Source organism: Phoca vitulina, unplaced genomic scaffold (assembly GCF_004348235.1).
Source record: "Phoca vitulina isolate PV1807 unplaced genomic scaffold, GSC_HSeal_1.0 scaffold8, whole genome shotgun sequence".
Classification (NCBI taxonomy): Eukaryota; Metazoa; Chordata; class Mammalia; order Carnivora; family Phocidae; genus Phoca; species Phoca vitulina.
In genome coordinates this window covers 33,466,021-33,484,231 of record NW_022589711.1, presented here as the reverse complement: position 1 = coordinate 33,484,231, position 18,211 = coordinate 33,466,021, and the positions used below count along the sequence as shown (strand labels likewise).

The 18,211-nt window shown below is 35.8% G+C and overlaps 1 protein-coding gene across 11 annotated transcripts in view; it reads right to left on the bottom strand.

Annotated features, from left to right (window-relative positions):
• Positions 1-18,211, bottom strand: part of LOC116633800 (glutamate-rich protein 2-like) — a 497,520-nt gene that overhangs the window by 221,623 nt on the left and 257,686 nt on the right. For 7 of the 11 annotated variants that reach the window (XM_032406505.1, XM_032406501.1, XM_032406504.1 and 4 more), the window contains exon 1: positions 589-5,748. The exons of 1 other annotated variant lie outside the window; for it this stretch is intronic. In XM_032406505.1, coding sequence (XP_032262396.1) covers positions 4,739-5,356 — 618 coding nt within the window. In that variant the 5' untranslated portion in view covers positions 5,357-5,748 and the 3' untranslated portion in view covers positions 589-4,738. Of the gene's footprint in view, positions 1-588; positions 5,749-18,211 lie in introns of those variants that run through there. 3 more of the 11 variants (XR_004299784.1, XR_004299785.1, XR_004299786.1) reach the window with 1 other exon arrangement.

Here is an 18,211-nt window from a genome sequence, read left to right as displayed (position 1 = left end):
AGATATCAGTGAGTGAGATTTGAATTGACACACTTCAAGTGTACAAAATGAAATGTACAAAATGTACAAAATGTACATTTGATATGTACAAAATGAAATCTACAGGTACAAGTACCACTTGAAATAACTGCTGTCTTGATCAAGATGTACTCTGTAATTCAGTTGGACAATTAAGAAAGAATATTGCATACAGTACAACCCATGGCTCAGGACTAAGCTGGCTGTAGTTCTCAGCAATGAATTAATAACAGTGAGGAATACCACTGCAGGTTAGAAGAGAATTCCTCCACAAAGAAGACTGTTGTGGCTTTAAAAGCCAACATGATACCCACCACATAGAAGCTGTGTAGTTGATCCTAATGGCCAGTGTTATGAAGACAACACAATCCTTAAAGTATTAGGGATATTACCCTTGGATGTTTTTGTGAAACTAATGACAGGTGTTACATACTTCCCATAACTTTACCTCATTTATTCTTGAGTGAATAGATATCTCTCTGACTGAATTAAACTCCAGAAACTCAACCACAAGTGGGAAAATTACCATATTGTTAAAGTAATTTGTTGAAGAACATCAGTTCTACTTACTCTGAATATCTGAATTGAATTTGAGTTTCTTCGTTCATTTACTCATTTATTCAACAAACTTTGATTGAGTTCCTATTGTATGTCAAGGCTTTCAGAAAAATGCTAGTGATTAAAAAAAAAGAAGAAGAAGAAGCAAGTTATGTTAATTCTCATTAGGAATTGAGCAAAAACCCAACTTTCAAACAGACAAACTGGCAAAATATTGCTTTGACACTTTTATCTCGAGTTCCAGGACCATTTCTCTGTTAGAGATGTCAAAAAGATAAACTACACATGACAAATAAGATAAACTAGCTATAATATTCAATTCTTATTGATTAGCATGTTAAGATATATAAAATACGAGAAAATGTTTAAAATTTACTAGAATGTAAAATGCATAAAATATCTAGTCACCACACTAAATTTAATTACCAGATCACATAACATCAATGAGATTTATTACTTAATTGATCATACTTTGAGACCGGTCCAACTCAAAAATATAAAAAAAGGTGGTGTATATCTTCAATGTGGGAGAAGCAGCAGCAAATGCCCTGTTCTAGAAGCAGGGTGTCACCAGATTTGAGGAACCTCGGTGCACTGGATCATTAACAATGCCATGTAGAAGTTTGGAGTTCTCCAGTTTTAGAGAACAGGTATCTAAAAAGCGTGACAATATTAAACAGTGTATTCTAAAAAGCAGAATGAGTTCTGTGGCTAATTGCTAAATAGGTTCGAATGAACAGAAAGTCCAAGAAGAGGTAAATATGGTAATTTAGCCTTAAAAGTTCAGGTCCTGAACTTTTAATCCTAGGAAGGTATTTGAAGTAAGATTCAAAAATCAGATATGACAGAATCACTCTAACATAAGCCTCCAAGGTTTTCAGGTACTGATAGTGCTGTTAAAACAAAACAAAACAAAATTAAGACCAGACATTTTTGTGAGTGTTTGTTATAGGAAAGAAATAGATTAGAAATTAGAAGGGCATTGCAATGAGATGAGCTTGGTTTTATATTTGAAAAATGTGAAATGCCTGGCATGCAGCTAGGGTTATAGGTATAACAATTAGGAGTATGGGTACAACTTAAGGCTCAAATAAGTGGGCAGTCATGAGAGATTTGTAAGGTAAGGCTTTTTAGAAAAGAAGTATGCTAAAACTTTGTAGTAATAGGATGTCTACATTCAGAGACCAAGAGTAGAATGAGCCAGCAAGTGTTACAGAAAGATGTCAGAGGGAAGGAGGGCTAGAGTGTTAGTTTTTCAGGGAGCCATACAGCAATCATTATAAGGGAGGAGGTGGATGGCAGTGGGTTAGCAACAGGATTAAAGAGCACGGAAAATTCTAAGGTGGTTTAAGTCAGCCTCTGATGGGACACAAAAAGGTGTGCAAAATCATGATAATTTACAGCAGCTTATGTCAATTTCTATGTGTTTAATTAAAATAAAATGGCATACATACATGTGAATATGCATACATTCTTATGTATGGGCACATGTTATCTTTCCAGGAATCTTAAGAACAGAGAAAATAAGACAACACAACAAAAATGTTGTGCACCTTACTTGCTAACCAGAAGGCTTCAAAACTCAGGGAGCCAGCCACATCCCTCTACCTCCAATACAAATATTTATTGCATAAACTGATCAGAGAAATATCTCACTATGACTCAGCTAAAACTTCACTTCGAGAAGAGTAAGAAACTGCTGCTAGTGGGAGCCAGGAAAGGGAGTGTTCCTCAACGGGCACTCCTATTTGTTTGTTAACACTCCCCTGGATCCTCTTCCCTGTAGCAAAAGTGAAATATGGCTCTGTCTCCACTTTTGTGTACAGCGGAACAAGGGAAGTCAGAGGATGTCTTATAGATTGTACAGAAACACAGAGGGAATGAACACTCTGTGGAGCACTTTTTACAGTTGCTGCGTGCTAAACCCGGGTTGCGCCATTTCATCCCCACTACCCATACTGTGCAGTAACTAGGATAAGAGGAGGAAATTGAGCTTAGAAAGGTTCTATAAAATGAACCACAGCACCAGTTAAAAGGCAGAGCTGTAATGCAAACCCAAGTCTCTCTGTCTTACTAAATGTCCTTCTCTTCACAGCCTTATCTCAATGACATGAATTCCAGAGCCTTTTCCAGGCAGGAGCTAAAATAGCAATGAAAGATTAACCATGTGTTAACTGCAATGTTTGCCTATCTCCTTCCCCAGCCCCAGTCTAGCACTTGATTAGCCTTATAAGTTAGTGTCACTTTTTTACTTCCTTTCATTAAAAAAAATCCTTATAAAATACTCTTACCCTCAGTGAGATAAAATTACCTTTCCTAAAGACAAGCTAGAATAGCTGCATCCATGTGAGTTTATGCACTTCTATGAGGTCTGAGATGAGAGAACACAACCTTCACTAAGGATAGCTAGATGTTGAACACTGATGTAAACAGAGACACACATCTTGTTACTGAGATACCTGAAATTTGTTGCCTGATGACAACAGACAAGCAATCCAGTAGCTAGCTAGACACCACTGGTCAATAAGTGTATTGTAACACAATGGAGCAATGGTACCCGGGGATCTAGATTATCAGTCATGATATGCTCCATCCATCCCACTTGGGAAAATTAGTACCCTACTCAACAACGTAGCAGTGTCAGACCTTCATGCTGAAGAAAAACAGTATCCTATAAATGGAATATAACAAATTCCAGGCTACCAAACTCTAGCATTTTGGACAAGGGTAGTATGTTTGCTGGCACAGTATGTCTTATTTACTTATTTATTGGTTTGTTTGTCTGATTGCTTATTTCTTTTTGCTAATTCAAGTAAGTGATTTATGCAGTCTGGAACTAGGCAAATGGCTAAAGTCTTATTCTTGGTGTCTTGCTTTGGATTCTGAACAGGTCCAACATACTGAAAAATCTGAAACATAAACTTGGAGCCCTATCATTCAGGTGGCATAGCCTCATTTAAAAAAATCCAAAAAGAACTATTTAAAATTAGACAGCATTGATGAATTTGATATTCCAAATGATTCAGCCTGCCATACCTGACAAAGAACTGTATTCTTCAGTTACAATGACATACTAAGGGGTAACAAAGGCATTACCCAAAGAAGGAAATCAAAAGACCTGCACTTCTCAGTGACCTCCTCTTTGTTATTCCTTTCAGGAGGTCAATCAATTTGGAAGATATAGATGGGATTTTTTTATACTTGGTAGATGCACCTAAATTAGAGCTAAAGTTATCTATGAAATTCTATGATTTTATGACATAACATTGCTATTTCAGTTTCAAGATGCTCCTGTGGTTTCTTTGACCCTAATTTATAGATTCTATAAAATTTTCCTCTTTGAGTTTATCAAATTATATTTTTCTCATTATTTTCCACTTTCCAATAAGAGTTTTAATGATGGTTCTAGGAAATATTTTAGCTTTTAATTTTACCTTTTTCATAGCCAACAGTTAATGTAATTGCCCTAAAACAATAATATTTTAAATAATAAGTTATAGACACAAAGAAGTTAAGGACAATTTCATGTTTAGCATACAGTTGAAAAGTTTATAGCAAAAACAAAAATAAAAGTAAACAAAATACACTTGACAGATTACAAATTTTTATTTATAAAATCATGGCTCTAAAGTCCCTGGGTAGAATTTTTTGTTGGTCTGGAATCAAGAAAGATAACACTGGGAATTTTTTTTAACATAATACCTTTATTGAAATATGATTAACATAGCATATAATTCACCCATTTAAAGTGTACATTTCAATTTTTTTTTTTACTATATTCACAGGTTTGTGAAAACACAACCACAATTATTTTTAGAGTATCTTCATCCCTCTAAAAATAAATTTTGTACCAGTTAATAGTCACTTCCCATTTCCTCCCAGAAACCCTCAATGTTTGGCCACAATGAATCTACTTTCTGACCCTATAGGTTTGCCTATGGAGGGCATGTCATATACCGTTTTTTGTATTTTGTGAGTGGCTTCTTTCATTTAGCATGTTTTCAAAGTCCATCTATGTTCAGGCATGTATAAGTACTTCATTCCTTTATATTGCCTAAAATATTCTTTTTTTAATTTTTTTTAAATACAGCATTGTTCTTTATATTTCCATGGTATACAGTAATGAAAATACATGAAGATTGAACCATAGCAGCAACTTTCATCACCCGTCTTCACATTCATCAGAGCTTTCTTCACATAGCTCCTCACTGCTTTCTCCTTCACTCTCACCGCTACTATCTTCTTCACTATCTGCATCATCTTTCTCAAGATTTTGGGATTTCTCCATTAGCAACATTTCTTCAATAAGTGAGAAAAACTCCTTGGCCTCATGATTTTCTGGTTCATAGATTAGGATCACCTGACATAATTTTTTTGCCAAATGGTAGTCTTGGCCCATTTCTGCTCTCAGGAATTCTGCCATTAGTTCTAATGGGGCATGAGTATCCTTATTAGGGTTACTGTCTTCATCATTATCTTCATCACTGGTATCATCTTCACCATCATCGTCCGTTGATTTAGACAACTTATCATCAATATCCTGAGGGCAATGTTCGTTATTTTTCTCCTGCTCTGCAAGGACTGCATCTTTGCTCACTTGACCTGTGCTTTCCTTTAGGAAGGAAGATGACCATAGCTTAGACTGTAGATTCGTTTCTGTATCTTTATTTTCAGTACACTTTGAAGATACTCTATTTTCAGTATTCCTTAAAGAAGCTGTATTTTCAATATTTTTTGAAGAGACTTCCTTCTCTGACATTGCTTCATTTGGTTCAATCATCACTTTCTCTTCTCGCGCGCTGCCTCGGCAGCCGTGAAGCTCCGGAGCCGGAACCCGCTCATGGTCCTCTCACACTGCAGGTCCGCAGGGCAGACACCACAGGCCAGCCCAGCTCGCGGTTCACGTGGAGTTCGGAGCGAGGAACCAGAGACACAGCATCGCCATGGAGATGAGACCATGGGCTCGCTGAATAATATTCTATTGTATGAATATACCCCATTTTATTTATCCATTCATCAGTTGATGGACATGTGGGTTGTTTCTACTTTTTGCCTATAAATAATGCTGCTATGAGTATTTGCATTCAGTTTTGAGTGAACATAGATTTTCATTTCTTTGGAGTACTTGTCCTAGGAATAGAATTGCTGGGTTGTATGGTAAATCTATGTTTAACCTTTTGAGGAACTGAAAGATTGCTTTCCAAAGTGGCTACACCATTTTACATCCCTATGAACAGTGTTTAAGGGTTCCAATTTCTCTAACTACATCCTTGTCAACACTATTATCTATGCTTTTTATTATTATTACTATAGCCATCATAGTGAGTGTGATAATGATATCTCATTATGGCTTTGGTGCATTTCCTTTTTATTTTTTAAAGATTTTATTTATTTATTTGCCAGAGAGAGAGCACCAGCAGGGGGACCAGCAGAGGGAGAAGTAGGCTCCCCGCTGAGCAGGGAGCCCAACGTGGGGCTCAATCCCAGGACCCAGAGATCATAACCTGAGCCAATGGGAGATGCTTAACCCACTGAGCCACCCAGTCACCCCAATGGTGCATTTCCTTAAGGGTTAATAATGTTGAGCATCTTTCCATGTGCATATTAGGCATCCGTATATCTTCTTGGGATAAATGCCTATTTAGATCCTTGGCCCATTTCTACAACGGATTATTTGTCTTTTTGACTTGTGAGAGACCATTATATAATCCAGATCTACAAATCTCTTATCAGATGTTATTTGCAAATATTTCCTCTATTACACAGGTTATATTTTCACTTTCTTGATGGTATCCTTTGAAGCACAAAACTTTAAATTTGAGGAAGTCCAATTAATTTTTTTCTAATGCCACTTGCACTTTAGTGTCATATCTAAAAAAGATTGGCCTAAACCAAAGTCACATGGTTTATTCCTATATTTTCTTGTAAGAGTTTTATAGTTTTAACTCATACATACCTCTATAATTCATTTTGAGTTACTTCTGGGTGTGAGAAAGGGATCTAACTTCATTCTTTTGCATGCAGATAGTAATTATCTCAGACCATTTACTAAAAGGATAATTTTTTTCTTTATCGAATTGCCTTGGCACCTCTCTCCAAATTGATCATAAATGTAAAGGTTCCTTTTGGACTCTCAATTCTTATTTCATGGACTATATGTCAATCCTTGGCCAGTGCCACTGTTATCTTAATTATGGTAGCTTTGCAGTGAGGTTTTCCCCCCAGATTTATTAAGGATTTATGTCAATAATCACTGACATACAACACTGCATACATTTAAGGTGTACAATGTCATAATTTGATACACATATATATTGCAAAACAATTACCACAATAATATATTAGTTAACACATAGATCGTCTCACATAATTACATTTTTTTCTGTGATGAGAACATTTAAAATTTACTATCTTGACAACTTTTAAGGATATAATATAGTATCATTAATTCTAGTCACCACGCCATATAACTGATCCCCAGAACTTATTCATCTTATAACTGGAAGTTTGTACCCTTTGAACAACATCTCCCCATTACCCCACCCCCCAACCACTGACAACCACCATTCTACATTCTGTTTCTATGAGTTTGGCTTTCTTTAAGATTCCACATATAAGTATAATCATGCAATATTTTTCCTTCTCTGATTTATTTCACTTAACATAATGCCCTCAAGATCTATCCAAGTTGTTCCAAATGGCAGTATTTCCTTTTTAATGACTGAATGATATTCCATTTGTGTACACACACACACACATACACACACACACATATCTTTTTTTTATCCATTCACCTGTTGATGGACACTTAGGTTGTTTCTATATTTTGGCTACTGTGATTTCATTTTCTTCAGATATATACCCAGAAATGGAATTGCTGGATCATCTGATAGCTCTATTTTTAATTTTCTGAAGAACCTCTATACTGTTTTCTCTAGTGGCTGTACCAATTAACATTCCCACCAACAGTGCACAATGGTTCCCTTTTCTCCACATCCTCACCAACAATTGTTATCTCTTGTCTTTTTGATAATAGCCATTCTAATAGATGTGAAGTGATAACTCATTATCATGATTCAGTAGGTCTGGAGTACAGCCTAAGATTCTGCTTTTCTTTTTTCTTTTTTTTTTTAAGATTTTATTTATTTATTTATTTAATTTATTTGAAAGAGAGAGTGGAGGAGGGAGAAAGAGAGGAAAGAATCTCCAGCAGACTCCGCACTGAGTGTAGAGCCCAACACAGGGCTCTATCCCAGGACCCTGAGGTCATGATCATGACCTGAGTTGAAATCAAGAGTTGGACACTCAACAGACTGAGCCGCCCAGGCACCCCAAGATTCTGCCTTTCTATCTAACTTCAAAGTGATGCTGATGCCACTGATATATGGGGCCACACATTGAGTAGCAAGGCTCTAATCTATTTGTAAACCCTCTTCCTTCCATTGCTTCACTGGCTGCAAAGCAAGATGCTAACATGTTACCTCTTTATCCATAGATTTCTCTTGGTGTTTATACTAAATGATTTCATTAGGATAAATAGCAGGGTGATTAGAATATGACTTTCCAAGAATATCACATTCCCTAAGAATCAAATGAATGTGAAATATTTCATAAACTAATAATTATTATGCATAATTGTTTTAAATGTTGATACATAGCTGAGTAGCAGAATAATTAGTCATAAATATAAAGGTAAAGCAAGATTGGATATGTCCAGCTGATGCAGGTTTCATTGGCACTAACTTAGAGAGTTGATATTAAAACTTCTGGGGCTAGATCCTACTCAGTTCTTGTGTCAGCTGGCTTGAGCTGCCATTACAAAATACCACAGGTTGGGTGGGTTAAACAATAGAAATGTATTTGTCCCCAGTTCTGGAAGCTGGAAATCTAGTATCAAGGTGCTGGCAGGGTTGATTTCTGGTGAGACCTTTCTTCCTGGTTTCCAGATAGCTGTCTTTTCATTGTGTCCTAGTCTGCTCTTCCTCTGTGTGCACATATTTCTGGTGTCTCTTCCCCTTCTTATAAGGACACCAGTCCTATTAGATTAGGGCCCCACCCTTATGACCTCTTTTAACTTTAATTATCCCCTTAAAGGCTCTAACTCCAATACAGTTACACTGGGGGTTAGGGATTAAAACATATGGATTTTTAGAGGGACACAATTCAGTCCATAACAGACTCCTCTTATCTTTATGTTTAAATCTCCTTTATAACTGTGGCATGATTTTTCTCTAATTTTAAGGCCAAATTCAGATGGAAAAATACTCACAGCAATAGATACCATTGGTACAGATGAAAAAAAAAATTAATTTTTTTTCCTCTCAGCAGTTTTACCTTTCTTCAACTGCATAAATTATTGTAATCTACTCTTTTTATTAGATAACCAGCTAGTAGTTATTTGCTAATTTATAGCATCTACATAAAAATGCCCCTTATAATTTTGAAACCTGTCCTTAGACACAGCTAGCCCCCTGAAAGGGAGCATGACCCTTTCCACAAAATGAAACATTTTAAACAACATTAAACAAAGCATAAGAAGATTATTAAGCTATGATAGGGTACTCTACAATTACAAAAAATTTCTCTTAATTATATGTTGCTCTGACACTCAATAGAAAATGCAGATGAACCATTTAATGCATTTATAAGTAAGATCAAATTTGAATATTCCAACTAAATATGCCAGTATTATCTGCTATTAGCTCCTTGCTTGGGTCTTGTTTTTTCCCCTCACCTTTGGCCGAACCTTATTACTAAAACAGAGATTCTGGTTTCAGGCTTTTAATCCTATAAAGCAATCAAAAAAGAAAACATTCAAAACATCATTTAAATATTCATTTTTGGAATATAAGCTTAACTTGACATTACTAGAGTCAGGCTATTGGAGTTTTGCTCCAAGGTAATAATCCTTTCTCTAACACAAAGTCCACATATAATCATTTGTGCACTCTTACTCATGAAATAAAACCACAGGAGGTGTTGGTCTGAGTAAAAGACAAGTGCATAATGGTGAAAAGAAACAAATACAAATGGAGACTTTTTTTTTCTTCAATGTCTCCCTTTAAGATTTGGTTTTAGAATGAGTCATGCAGGCATATTATGTTTGTTCTCCATTGTCTGAGGGTCAGAACAATTTGAAAGGAAGGACAGTGACAGGATAATTTTTGTTTAAATGCAAACACACATGCACAAATGCACTCTCTCTCTCTGCCTCTGTCTTTCTCACACACACACACACATTCCCCTAAGGAAGAATTTCTTATAATCCTAGATTTCCTTTTTCTTTTTTTAAAGATTTTATTTATCTATTTGAGAGAGAGGGAGAGAAAGCATGAGTGGGGGGTACAGAGGGAGAAGCAGACCCCCACTGAGCGGGGAGCTCAACCTGGGGCTCCATCCCAGGACCCTGGGATGGTGACCTGAGCCAAAGGCAGACGCTTAACTGACTAAGCCACCTAAGTGCCCCCAATCCTAGATTTTCACTTTGACTTCATTTTACACATATTTTTTAGTTCAATTCCAAAATGTTGCTTTTCTTGAGGTGGTTTTGTTCTCTTAGCTGGCATAGTCTTATTTTTTAAAAAGTCATTAAGGGTATAATTTGGAAAATCTACATTTGAAAAGAAATACTAGTTTAATTTACAAAAACTTTTCATCAAAGCTAAGTGGCAAAACTAAGTTGTATTGCCACTGCAAATATAGTTTTTGAAAAATTAATTACATTATATATGTTTTATTCTTGGAAACATTAAATAATAGAAAGCAAACACAAAGATCTTATCTTTGGTCTTCCATGCAATTATATCTTTGTAAATTAGGCTGACAAATTTACCTAGCCTCCTTCTTTCCTACTGCTTACTATCATTAAAAAACTGAGTGATGAATGGTTCTTAATCAAAATGAAAGACTCTACTCACCAAAAAAACAACACCAAGAAATAAAAAGATGTAGAAAAAGGAAAATGTCGGGGCGCCTGGGTGGCTCAGTCAAGCATCTGCCTTTGGCTCAGGTCATGATCCCAGGGTCCTGGGATTGAGCCCGGCATCAGGCTCCCTGCTCGGTGGGAAGCCTGCTTCTCCCTCTCCTGCTCCCCCTGCTTGTGTTCCCTCTCTCACTCTGTCTCTCTCAGTCAAATAAATAAATAAAATCTTTTAAAAAAAAGTCATTTTCTTCTATCCTTTTAAGTTCTCTGCTGAGAGCTCTGTAACAGAAGACAAATTAATAACAGAAAGGCATACAAATTATATTTAAGTTTTACAGGACAGGATTTTTGGAAGGAAATGAAGACCTAAAGAAACTGTTAAACCTTTTCTATGTGACCTGTACTTCCTCACAACATGGTTCCAAGGGTAAGTGTCCAGAGAATAGCCAAGCAAAAGTCCTAATGCCTTTCATGATCTGGCTGCAGAAGTCAAATTGCATAACTTTCCCATATTCTACTGGTCAAGACATTTACAAAAGCCCACCCAATTTCAAGGGCAGGTAATAAAGACTCTTCACCTCTTGATGAAGGTACATCAACATCGAATTGTAAGAAGAGTATATTGGATGAGATACACACACATACATACACAGAATAATCTTTGAAGAAACAATCTGCCATGGAGATCACATAAATCACAAATTCTTTTGTATCCATTTTATGAGTTTCATTCCCCTAAGAATGTCATCATATAAGAACACTAAGCACACAAAAGGAAAATTACTGAACAGAAGTACGGGGTATCCAAAAAGGGAAGGGAAATATGAAAGACCAAATTCACCTGCTTTTTGCCAGCCTTCCCAGACCATGTGGGTGAGAAAACACTATTTAAAAGTTAAAATCTCACAATAAAGTATGATCTCAATCATATAAAAGTTAAAAATACTTAATAAACACTTTTAATTAAATATAGATGGTTATTTGCCTACAATCACAATAATCACCATTTACTGAGTGCTTTCAAAGTGATGAGAGTTTTGAATGCACACACTCAACTAAATTTTGTCCTTAAGACAACCCCATGATATAGGCTTATTTTAATCCCCATCTTAGAGGGTAAAAAAGCAAGTCTATAAAAGTTAAATAATGTATCCAAGGTCATGCAACTCATCAGTGGCAAAGCTGGGACCTTAACCTCTGAGTGCACTGTAACATTTCTGATTAAGTTCCAAAGGCCCAACAGAAGAACATACATCAGTACTCTAAAAGTATACATACCACTAACTGCAATATGTATAAATTAGGCCATAAGTAAACTTAAAATCAGCTTTTTGTTATCATCTACCTTCCACTTAAGAGTTTCTAAAGGGAACATATGGGTTAAGAGAAGGGAGTACAAATATGACAGAAAATGAAAACTTAAAAGATTCTTCAGGCAAAGTACTCAAATTAGTAAGAGAGTTTAACATGCTTGCAGAAATATAAGATTACTATATAAAAACCATTCCCCCCAACAACAGAATTTTCATTTCAAAAAATACATATAATAACATTAGCAATTTAAAGTACCTAGAAAAATATGACAAAAATATATAAGACCTATTGGAGAAGATTTAAAACATTTTTGAAAAACATTGAAGAAATAAATGAAAAAATAAATAAATGGATAGGAAGATACAATACCATAATGATGTCATTGACCTAAAATTGGTCTTTAGATATAATACAATTCCCATCAAGATATCAAGAGAGTTTGTAAAGACACTGCAAAAGTTAATTTTAAAATTTGTATGGAAAAGCAAAGACCAAGAATAGCTAAGATACAAGAAAGAAAGAAAGAAAGAAAGAAAGAAAGAAAGAAAGAAAGAAAGAAAGAAAGAAAGAAAGAAAGAAAGAAAGAAAGAAGGAGAGAGAAAGAAAGGAAGGAAGGAAGGAAGGAAGGGAGGGAGGAAGGAAGGAAGGAGGAAGGGAGGGCAGGAGGAAGTTAGTTGCTCTTTTTAATATTGTTTTGACTATCTACTGCTTTGTAGGAAACTATCCCAAATTTTAGTGGCTTAAAACAAGTATTTAATTAATTTCATGATTTTATGGATCAGGAATGTGGGCAGGGTTTGGCTAGTATATCAGTAAAAATTCAATCAAGAAGTAAAACCAGTAAGATTTCTTACAAAAATTTATTTATTTCAAGGAACTGGCCTACTTAATTCTGGGAGCTGCCTAAGTAAGTCTGTATGGGAGAAAATCAGGAAGGAAAGATTATATGGAGGTCTGAATTCCATGGACATAGGCATAAACTGCTGTCTGAAGGCAGAATTTCTTTTCTCCCTTGAGAAACATACAGGCCTGCATTTAAGGCAATCCAACAAATTAAGTTAAGCCTACCAGGATAACTACCCTTACTTAAAGTCAACTGATTAGTGGCTTTAACTGCATCTGCAAAATCCTTTCACAGCAGTACCTAAATTAGTACTTGACTGAATAAGGGGAGATGGTAGCCCAGCCCAGTTGGACATATCAGGAAGCTATCACAGCTAGGTTGTTATTTTATTTACTTATTTTTTTACTTCATGTGATGTCTACTGGGATCATTCAGTGGTACTAAGATGGATGCGAATAGGTCTGGATGGTCCAAAACAGCTTCACTCAAATGCCTGGTACCTTGTCAGGAACAGCCAGCAGAATGGATTTAGCTGCTCCCTTCTCCCTCTCCATGTACTCGTAAAGTTCTCATCATCTGGCATCTCCAGCAGGGCAGTTAGACTTCCTTCTTGGCAGCACAACAATCCCTTGAACCACACTGAAAACTGTCAGTTATCCTCCTAGTTATGGAGCTATATTCCACTGGTCAAAGCAAAGAGCAGAACAATTCCTAATAGAGGAGAACAGACTCTAGTGTCTGATGGGAAATGTGTCAAAAGTGTGCTGCCATCTATAATCTGCCATAGATATCCAGACTTATTATACTATAGTAGTAAAGAGAGTGTGGTATCTGCATAGGGATAGAAAGTGACTAAAACAGGGGCGCCTGGGTGGCTCAGTTGGTTAAGCGACTGCCTTCGGCTCAGGTCATGATCCTGGAGTCCCGGGATCGAGTCCCGCATCGGGCTCCCTGCTCGGCGGGGAGTCTGCTTCTCCCTCTGACCCTCCCCCCTCTCATGTGCTCTCTCTCATTCTCTCTCTCTCAAATAAATAAAAAAAATTAAAAAAAAAAAAGAAAGTGACTAAAACAAAACAAGCAAACAAACAAAAAACAAGAAAGTCCAGGCACAGATTTGCACAAGCATGAAACTTGATATATAATAGAAACAGCATGGCAGATTGATGGGAAAAACTAAACTAGAACCTCTACTTCAAACCACAGACAAAAACTCCAGATGGATTAAAGACTTAAAGGTGAAGTGATTGCACTAACAGGTATTTACCCCAAAGACACAGATGCAGTGAAAAGAAGGGCCATATGCACCCCAATGTTCATAGCAGCAATGTCTGCAATAGCCCAGTTGTGGAAAGAGCTGAGATGCCCTTCATCAGATGAATGGATAAAGAAGATGTGGTCCATATATACAATGGAATATCACTCAGCCATCAGAAAGGATGAATACCCAACTTTTACATCAACACGGATGGGACTGGAGGAGATGATGCTAAGTGAAATAAGTCAAGCAGAGAAAGTCAATTATCATATGGTTTCACTTATTTGTGGAACATAAGGAATAGCATAGAGGACATTAGGAGAAGGAAGAGAAAATGAAGGGGGGGAAATCGGAGGGAGAGATGAACCATGAGAGACTATGAACTCCAGGAAACAAACTGAGGGTCTTGCGGGGGGTGGGTGAAGGGATGGGTTAGCCCGGTGATGGGTATTAAGGAGGGCACGTACTGCGTGGAGCACTGGGTGTTATATGAAAACAATGAATCATGGATCACTACATCAAAAACTAATGATGTATTGTAGGGTGACTACCATAACATAATAAAATAAAATTTAAAAAAATAAAGACTTAAAGGTGAAATCAGAAACTTTAAACTTTAAAACTTTTACAAAAATTGTAAGAGGAAGATATAAACTTTAGGTAGAAAAGAATTTTTCAATAAATTCCAAAAGCTTTAATCAAAGAAAAAAACAAAGATCAATTAGACTGCATTTGAGAACTTCAGTTCATCAAAAAATTCCATAAAAAACATGAAAAAACCTAGCCAAAACTAGGGGAAGATATTTGCAACATATTTAACAAATACATTATTAAAATCCAGAATATATAAATAAATTCTATGAAATAATAACAAAAGACAAACATCCACTAGAAAAATAGGCAAAAAGGTATATATTGGCTTTGCATAGAAGAGGACTAATGAATGACAAATAAACATAAGGGAAAATGTTCAATTTCTTTAGTACATTAGTAATCACAGAAATGCTATTTAGTAACAAGGTATAATATTTTATATACTAGATTGCCTAAAATTAATAAATCTGGTAGTAAGTATTGGCAAAGATATGGAGAAAATGAGAATTCTTATACCATCTGGTTGGTGTTAATTTGGACAATTATTTAGGTAAACAAATTGGCAGTTACCTTGTAAAGGGGAAAGGGCATATCCCATGACTAAGCAATCTATTCCCAGGTATTTATTAAAAGTCTTCAAATTGGGCATGCATAACCCTGGAGCACAGGAGGAGCCTCTCATAGGCACAGATACATTTAAAGGAATAAACTGCAGACCCTCAGCTTCCATATGCAATGTATGCATTCTGAAGCTATCTGTCTGAGAATATATATTTAGTAGAGGCTTCACATGTTGTGACAATCACTTTCACAAAATCATCCTTTCTTCCATTTTGTTAAAAAAAAAAAACCCTCACTCATCTTCAGTTTCATAATGATGCAATCTTCTAAACAGAGCAAAACTGAAGGAAGCCAAATAATGGGAACAATCCAAAATATTAGTGACAGAGAATTCTCCTTTAATGATGATAACATCAGCAATGCTTTGTGGGTTGTATGGCTTTGAATCTTTCCTAGTCTTCTGTAGAAATGCGTTTCTATTAAGGACAAAGTGGGCATTAGAAATACTCCTACACACACACACACATATCATATTAGGGTACAGTGAATACTTATACATTGTAGGGTGGGATTATGGGAAATGACAATTGTCATTTAGTAGCCTCACTTTCCCATGCCTTGCAATTGTGGAAGAAGGCACTGTACCTGAGGGAGAGACCCCTCGCCTATGACAGGAAAACAAAACAGGATGAGAGTAAGAAATACAAATGATAGCAATAAGCATGAGATAAGGGCTACATGCCTTATCAGTCTATCACAGAATTAATATATCCAGAATATTTTTAAAAGCATCATAGAACTAAAACAATATGCTCCATATCTCATTTCAAAGAATTAAAAATGAAAATGTTTATATTATTTCTAATGTCTCAGAATTCCATCTTTGAGAAAATGGAACATACAGAGGAGGTAAGAAGTATTTTATATTTTCTGGAACACTTATTATTCATAGGAAAAACATTTCCTTGCATTTAAAAAATCACTGGACACTTACAAATGGTATTTGTTTTTTTGTTTTTTTACTTAGTAATAAATATCCTTTCTGGCGCTTATCAACCACTTCTGTACTTGTTGATTCCTTTCTATGACAATAGAAAGCAGATTTTACTATACATAATGTGCACTTAGCAATGATCCCTGCAACACTTTATGTAAACACTGCACATACTGGTGGCCTAATAAATATCTTCTCTTACCGTGAATTTCCACTGAATCCTGCCTCATTTTAGTAGTCAGTGATAGTCACCCAAGAGCCAGGAACAAATAGAAAAATGATAGTCCCATTCATCTAAAGAGATGCATTTCCAAAGTTTTACTTTATGTTCAATAACTATTTTTTGAAATGGCTTTAAACCAACTGTGTACTAATAACACTTGTTATGAAAACTAAATTCAGAAAAAAATTCACACTTAAAAGAGTCTTTTTTTTTTTTTTTTAATTTATTTATTTGAGAGAGAGAGAATGAGAGAGAGCAAGCACATGAGAGGGGGGAGGGTCAGAGGGAGAAGCAGACTCCCTGCCGAGCAGGGAGCCCGATGCGGGACTCGATCCAGGGACTCCAGGATCATGACCTGAGCCGAAGGCAGTCGCTTAACCAACTGAGCCACCCAGGCGCCCCACACTTAAAAGAGTCTTAAAAGAACATGAAATTTGCTAAAAATCAGGTTTATATACGCAACTTTTGTCGCAAAGTATAATAGGGTGGCCAAAAAAAAAAAATCTAAGTGCAAATATATATTGTACTATGATAAAATTATGTGGGAATAGTGAAATGGAAATATGAGTTTGGGAGAAAAAATATAAAATTTCTGTTTTTTAAAAAAAAACACCTTTTTATCTGCATTTTATAAATAAACGATGGTGGGTAAAAAATCACAATGGCATTTGGATTCCATTGGGCCTAATTAAAATAATGATACTGCAGTCTAAATTTAAAATGCCAATATACAACTATACCAGAAATTACAGCACTTATAATTTGTAATTTGTAACTTACCACTTAGACAGTTGTTAAAAAATTAGATATCAACTTAAAAATGTATGAACAGACACAGGTTTTCAAAATTCTATTGAGGGATATATGAGCAAATTTCAAACAGAAAACCTCTTGCACAGACACCTTTAGACATCACATACAGTATTTTCTGTTCCTTTTTTCTGCGCAACAATGACAAGCATTTATTGAGCACTCATTATAAACCAGGCACCTTTTTAGGTTAAAAAAAATCAATAGACAAACATCCCTGCTTGTATAGAGTTTACACTTTAGAAGTATATTTATAGCAGCATGGTAATAGCAATCAATCAATAAATGAAAATAACCATAGCGAACTCAAATGTCCAGACAAAGAGAATAGGTCATCACTTTATAAATATTATACAGTGCTAAAAATAAATATACTCAGATACAGCCAACAATTTAAGTCAAAAATATCGATTGTAGTATGATAGAATTTTTATAAAGCTCAAGAAATCAAAATAAGACAAACAAAAACATAAATATGTGGTAAAACTATAAATATCTGGTAAAAATCTGTGGGGAAAAAGACGTAATGGTTACTCTAATAAAAATGGCAGAAGGATGGGGGATTAAGGAACAACAAACAAAGGTAGCTTCAACATTAAGAGGTCAAGTTCTTGTCCTTAGGTTCTTGGATTCTTGAGTTCATGAGTACTTATTTTATTTTCCTGCACCATTTTCTAATGTATCAGCTATTACATAAAATGTGAATGAAGGCAAAAAATAAATGTGATTGAGGTTCTTTAGGATTGTCTGCAACTATTCAGAAACTGAGAGGCAAAGTAGGTTCACAACCATCAGAGAAGAATAACAGCACTTTCTCCCTAACATCAAGCACTGCTCTCCAATGACTCACTTAAATCCCTTCCTCATTCTGTCAGCTGCTCACACATCCACTCCTTTAGGCAACACTGATTCACCACTATATGCTGAACACCAGATGAAGTGTTAACACAATCAGTCTTCACAGCCATTCAGGACCAAGGAATTTATCTGAAACACAAATGGCTGTTTCATTCTGTCCCTTAGGACTTACTTGTCAGTGCCAGGACATTCCTTATTTTGTCTCTATTTTAATAAAACAAACTGATAGTAAGTAAAAGTGGAGCCTTGTTTTTAATTTA